The sequence below is a fragment of the Prunus dulcis genome, chromosome 8, assembly GCF_902201215.1.
Source record: "Prunus dulcis chromosome 8, ALMONDv2, whole genome shotgun sequence".
NCBI classification, from domain to species: domain Eukaryota; kingdom Viridiplantae; phylum Streptophyta; class Magnoliopsida; order Rosales; family Rosaceae; genus Prunus; species Prunus dulcis.
Genome location: NC_047657.1, coordinates 3,363,446 through 3,365,160, shown reverse-complemented (window position 1 = coordinate 3,365,160; position 1,715 = coordinate 3,363,446). Strand labels below are relative to the sequence as shown.

Below are 1,715 nucleotides of genomic sequence, written 5' to 3'. Positions count from 1 at the left end.
AACAACTGCAACATCAAATTCTCTAAAAGTGATTGGTTCCTCGTCTGCACAAGTCCTATCTTCTTCATCTGGACGAGCCATTGGTGGACCTCGAGTCAAGCAAAACTTAGCTCTGATACCAACTGATGCAGCGAGATATAAGGGATAGGGAGATCGAACAATAACCTTACATGTAACAATGTCTGAATTCCCCAACAAACTGGAATCCATCAGAGAAATTGAATAAACCTCAATTATATTGATTAAAAATAAGATGAATAAACTGACAAATACAACGTCATGAGTTGGCTTAAATAGAAAACAAAGAAACCCTAATATCATAGGAAACCCTAGGTTCTAAAATATTCCTAAACTTAGCTAACAAGAAAATAATAAAAATCCTAGGTAAAATCATATTAGGAAAATAATATCCTAATAGATAACTTATTCATAAAAATATAAAATTAAACATTAAATTAAATACAAATCTTAACTAATCATAATTGCTTCAAACTTCCTTAATCCCAACGATACGCCTTCCTTCTTTTCCTAGCGCCATAATTGACATTTAATTGGAATTTTCCTCCCTTACACAATTTCCTTCCAACTTTAAGCCACTTTATTTTAATTAATAATTTTTCACACCATAGTTGATTCATATTTCGTCCAACATCAGAGCCAAATATTAGTCAATTGTTTTTCTTTTAAGGGGTCAAATATTAATCAATGTTAGATTGAGTCAATTATCAGGATTTGGCATCTCTTTGTTTTTTCAGTATATCAAAAATTTCCTATTATGAGTATGCACGCATTCACTGAATTTTACTTAAAATTTTACTTAAATTGGTCGATTCTCCAAATCTTTGGATTCTTGGTAAGCACGCATTATGAGAATCCTAATAATATCTCATTAATAGCACCAACCACTCTCACTACTATATATAACATAACCATAACAACGTTTGAAACACTACTTGCATACAATGGAGTCTCCACTTTCTTACGCCTTAGCATTCTTCTTTGCTTTGTTTTTATTTCTCTCTTCTTCTTCGTTAGCGAATGCATCGACTCAACTGATCGATGATGTTTGCAAAAACACCATAAACAACGCAGAATGCCTGAAAATTCTGGACTCCAATCCTCAAGCCCTATCAGCATCCAGTTACAAAGATCTTGCTCAAGTGGCTCTCGGGTTAGCCATAGCCAATGCAGAAGACAGCCAAACATTCATCAACAATTTGCTCAAGAGTGATCCAAGGGATGCTATCAAAAAGTGTGCTTCTTCATACAAAGCTGTGGTGGCATCGTTCAAAAGCTCGAAAGCTGAGATCGATGAGGACCCTATGACGGCCAACTACGACGCCAAAATCGCAGGTGATGATGCCGGCAACTGCGAAACTGCCCTGAGTTCTAAAGGGGTTAAGGTTCCTGAAATATCTGCAAGAAACCATGTTGTCCAGTTGTATAGTAGTATTGGAGATGCTGTCACCTCTCTGCTTGGTTGACTCTTCTATTTATCCGTGTATAAATCCTAATAAACTTGTTTGGACACAGTAAAAGTTATTTTACACCCGCGGCCCTTGTTTGATTGTTTTTATTTTGAAGCCCCAGTTTGATTTTTTTATTTTTTTGGAAACACTTGTTTAATGCTTCTTCTAAGCCTAAGTTTGATTCCTGAATTGAAACTACCTATTTGCTAAAATCTTAAAAGAGAAGTCAGGGACAGTTGGATAAAC

General features: G+C 35.5%; 1 protein-coding gene across 1 annotated transcript; it reads left to right on the top strand.

The window, feature by feature from the left end:
- Positions 1-962: 962 nt before the first annotated feature.
- On the top strand, positions 963-1,484 carry LOC117636988. Its single transcript, XM_034371715.1, has one exon. It carries the CDS (start codon positions 963-965, stop codon positions 1,482-1,484), a length of 522 nt encoding a protein of 173 aa, XP_034227606.1.
- The last annotated feature ends 231 nt before the right edge of the window (positions 1,485-1,715 follow it).